General features: G+C 36.9%; 1 protein-coding gene across 1 annotated transcript; it reads right to left on the bottom strand.

Annotated features, from left to right (window-relative positions):
* Positions 1 to 302: 302 nt before the first annotated feature.
* LOC114353985 (uncharacterized) lies at positions 303 to 2555 on the bottom strand. The gene has a single exon (XM_028306194.1). It carries the CDS (start codon positions 1335 to 1337, stop codon positions 747 to 749), a length of 591 nt encoding a protein of 196 aa, XP_028161995.1. The 5' UTR covers positions 1338 to 2555; the 3' UTR covers positions 303 to 746.
* Positions 2556 to 4767: the final 2212 nt, after the last annotated feature.

The following is a 4767-nucleotide window of genomic DNA, read 5'->3' as shown; positions in this document are numbered from 1 at the left end:
TTTTTCTTCATAATGTGGTTACCTATTATTTTTAATTTGATTTTGAAATAAAATACACAAAAATAGTTTTGAAAAGGTGTATAGCAGAAAATATAAAGATGTTTGAAAAAGCTTTGTATGGATAATAATTTGTGTATTGTTATTCCATTTACTTTGAATTTTTGACGAATTTCAATATCTAATTACTAGAGATGAAACGGATACTTGTTTGACCGGATACCGGATATCCGGCCAGCTGCTAGGCCGGATATCCGGCGGCCGGATAGTTGGCCCATTGTCTCGTTGCATGTTGTGAAGAGTTTAGCGCCGCACAGGTGCTTCGAACGCGATCAGTGGGTCTATTAGTACAGATCGCGGCACGTAACTCTAGCGCTGAACGAAACGTGGAGGGGATAGCTGCGCATGGATACAGTCGCGCACGCAATACAAATTAGTATCTAGTGTAATTATTTAATTAAAAATAGCAAAATAATGTCAAATAGTAAGTCTAGCGGTGAACAAAATGTAAAAACGACCATTTCATGTTACCTACAATATCATTTTTAACAAGGTTATGGGGAGTAGAAAAATAAATACATTATCGAATTTGTCAATTTTTATTTTAGATACCAAGCTAGACTAGTAGCTCGAATTACATATGAATACTGAAGTCTCCTCTCAGGATAGAGGAAACCTGAGAGTTCGGTAGGGTGTGGACATCAGACGCCGCATTCTCCTGTCTGTCCAGTAGGTGCCGTTATTTATATCTAGTCCGAATCAGAAAATGGTATCACACCTTCAACGGTAACTCGACAGGGCCTTTTGCTGACTGAGGGCCCGGGCTCAGGGCTGCTTCGGTCGTCGGCACTAGCAGCGTCATCGTCATCAGACTCACCAAGGCTATAATCTGAACTGTCACCATCAACGCGAATGATGAATTCTTCTGTAACCAAATCCACGATATGGTCACTCTTGGCATATTGCTCTTCTATGTCCTTTACCTTTTGGCATAACTTCCTCCAATCCCAAGCACCCATCAGCAAAACTTTTTCTTGGATCAGCTCTATACATTTAGCAACACTCCACTTCACATTTTTTCTGCCTACATATTGCTTTATGTCAGACCATGCCATTTCGATAGGATTTAGATCTGGGTGGTATGGTGGCAGTCTTAGCACTTGATGCCCTTGCTCTGCTAGTATCCTGTCAATTGAAAATGTTTTAAATCTATCTTTGTTAGCCCGTATTAAATTGTATAATTGAGGTTTTAATAGAGTTTCCTCATATTGCATGCCCTTTTCAGTAAGCCAAGCCTGCATGTCAGCTTTTTTTGAATTAAAGTTGGTGCGAGGTCCCATTGCTTATTATGGTATGATGCGTTGTCGACTACCACGACGGAATTAGGCGGTAAGTTCGGCATTAACTGTGTCCGCAGCCATTTTTCATAGTTTTCGTAGTTCATATTGTCGTGGTAGTCGCCTGATTTCGCACCAGCTTTAAAAGTTAGCAGTGCGTTCGCTATAAACCCAGCCTCTGATCCTGCGTGAACAATGACCACCCGCTGTCCTTTGGAGATAGGTTTTTTGAGACCTTTAGTAGTACCATCGGTCCAGGCTTTTGGAGAAGAGTGCGATAAATCTACGTAAGATTCATCTGTATATACGATAGGCCTTTCCTCTTGGCGATATTGTTTTATTTTGCGTAAGTATTCGATACGTTGCAAACGTATGTTTGAAGTTTCAATAAGCACTTTTCGGTTGTTTTCAGTATTTTTCCACCGAAACCCTAAACTCTTAATTATTCGTCGAAGACTTCGTTCTGAGCCTTTGAAATTTATATCTTCCTCTAACTTCTTCTTTAGGTTTCCGACGGTGGGAAGTTCATTATTTGTCCTATGAAAGTTATGTATGCACCTCTTTATTACTCCTTGATCGAAGTTATCAATATCTGTGACCGGTTTTGATCTAGAGTGTTTTTTGCCTGGTGTTCTAAATACTGATAATAAATCGGAACTATTGGCTTCAGTGGAGATTTTCCTTACCGTTGCTATGGATGTTTTTGTAGACTCAGCTGTCCTTTTTTGAATTTTCCCCAAGTCACTAATTATACTTTTTAATTTAATATTTCCCGCCTGAATAACTTCTGTAGTTTGTTTTATTTGGCTTAAATGTACAGTGCTGCCCGAATCGAGTAAAATACTCGTAGCTTCGCCAATTTCACTTTGGATTTGTTTCAAGGAATCAATGAACTCATTAGATTCCCTTTTCAAAAAACAATGCACGTCATACACCATTTTCCGTGCCTGTCTTCTCAAAACAGTATTTCTTCTCGGCATTTTCACTGTTTAAAAACTGTTAAAACTAAATAAAAACAGTTAATTAACTAACAAACACAACAAAGAAATCAACAAAACAAACTTAACAAAAAAACAGCAACAAAAATTAACAATGACAACAAAACAATTTAGAACGCGACTGTACACTGGAAGTGCGCGGGACGTACAGGGCAGTACGGGGGACGGAGTACGACTGGAGAGCCAACCGGCGGCCCGGCGCATCGCACGCCCGCCCTTCACCCCTGTCTTCCACCCCAGACACCTTATTTTTGACTTCTGCGCAATAACGGTCAGCGCTAGAGTTTCGTGCCGCGGCCTGTAGACTAGACTAGTCACACTTTTCGAAAATCGAATCCGTCCGAATATAATGTCCGATTTTGCCACTTGTCTAGGGGACGGATCAATTCGGACGATTTCGGTTGCTATCGTGAGTGTGTGATTGAATAGCGACAATTAAATTAATTTACTTGCTGGCGTAATCTGACTGAACTGCATCATGTCATCAGACCATCAGTGAAAAAAAGATCGCCTTTATTTGGCATCGACATTAACAGATATTTACTATTTATGTATTCGTCATTAGAGTGAATAGCCCAGACAAATAAATTAGTTTTTTTTAAGGCCTTATGGCTTTTTTGTAACTTTTTGGACTTAAAATAAAAGCCGTCATTATTATTTATATTTACCTCAAAGATTAATGTATTTCATTTTAATAATAGGAATTTGTCGTAGTTTTTTAATATCCGGTATCCGGCCGGATAGTGAGTAACTATCCGGTATCCGGCCGGATATCCGGCCTACCGGATTTCCGTTTCATCTCTACTAATTACTACGTATGTGATATATCATTGGAAAGAAGGAAAGCTAGAGATGTTTTTAAAATGATTGGCAATCCATTGTTACCTTTATTTTATTTTTAAATCGAATTCTAAGTTGAATTTTTAACGTGGTTTGTACTTTTGTTAAACTTTGGCGGCTCGTAACTAGCCAATATCCAATCATTATCTGGATCCGAAATTTATTTTATTTGACTAAATTCATATTATTCGATATTAATATCAAATAAAAAAGCGGTTGAAAACACACGAGAAAAAAATCAGAAATCAGATTAGACATCAATGACTAATTCTTTTGTTGGTGATGTATTTGATGCCTCCGACTGCATTTGTGAACACTAAGTTGTCTTGTTTTTATCTTTTTAGTTCATTTTTACGCAGTTGCGTTTTTTGTTTATTAAATAATAATTTTATTTTAATCTTTTTTAGTTAAATACCGTGCAAATCGGTCAAGCCGTTTAGGCTGTAGGCCGTGCCAAAGAAATATACATACATACATACACTCGAAAAACATAACCCTCCTTCTGTAAAAAAAATTGAAGCAGGTTTCAGGTCAAATTAGGGAAAAAAAATAATAGAAACAAAAATATCAATAAAAAAAATCGTAGCTCACTTAGGGTCAAATGGGCGAACCTGTATTCTTAAAATGACCTTACCTATACTGTGCACGAAGTTTGTCTAACCTTCCGCCAAACACCTTGTATTTGTATGTACATATTCCTGAAATACATTGACAAGGAAACGCTCAATAATTAAATTCAAATAATCAAATTGGCGTAGTGAATATTACTACGAGGTTTACAATTCAAAGATAATAATAATAACCCTACAAAAAGCCTCGTTGCTCGATATTTTAAATTCTAGTCAAATTCCGATTCATGTAAGTAATAAATAAAAATAGATTCAAATCTTATTTTTTTCAAAAGTTGTCAAACTGCCATTTTACAGATAAAACAACGTATAGATGTTTTTATTATCATGAGTGGAACTATCATAATAAAATTGTTAAGTTAAATATTGCCAGGGGTATGTAAGTTATCTTAAAACCTTGTGCGTGGAGCTGCAACAGGCAAAGACCTTACAAATTAAAATTTATTATGGATAAATATTCTTGAACATTACGTCACCGCTACTCGGTGTGATTCCGCGTGAACCTGTTGAACCCGCCGCGGTGACGTAATCGCTGGCGTATTAGTAATTGCTGACGTCATGCTTTATTTCTTTTGTTGCTATATTTAGCTTACGACTTTCAGATATTTTGAAATTATATCTATATCTACTTGGTATAGGTACCTACTAGGGATGTTGCGGATCCACTTTTTTCCACATCCGCGGATGCGGATGCGGATTTTAAGAGGCTCACATCCGCGGATGCGGATGCGGATCTGTACAAAAAACTTAAGTGTTGGCTTAGTAGAGAAAGAAACACAGCCTTATTTATCATTTTTTATTTAATAATAAAGTAGAGAATGAATTACTTTTAGTAATTATTATATAACTTAATAATTAAATTTGAAAAACTGTCTTAAACTACACTTTTAGCTAAATTTTAGTTCATATGACAAATCTAAGATTTTGGATTCAAAATTCAGTTTTACGCAACTCGTAGGAACGGCC

Source organism: Ostrinia furnacalis, unplaced genomic scaffold (genome assembly GCF_004193835.3).
Source record: "Ostrinia furnacalis isolate ACB-3 unplaced genomic scaffold, ASM419383v2 OfSCF1896, whole genome shotgun sequence".
Taxonomy (NCBI): domain Eukaryota; kingdom Metazoa; phylum Arthropoda; class Insecta; order Lepidoptera; family Crambidae; genus Ostrinia; species Ostrinia furnacalis.
Note: the sequence above shows the minus strand (reverse complement) of the source record. Positions and strands in the feature narration are given on the sequence as shown.

Coding starts and splice junctions, on each gene's coding strand:
- LOC114353985 (XM_028306194.1), bottom strand. CDS start 1,337: ATGGGACCTCGCACCAACTTTAATTCAAAAAAAGCTGACATGCAGGCT.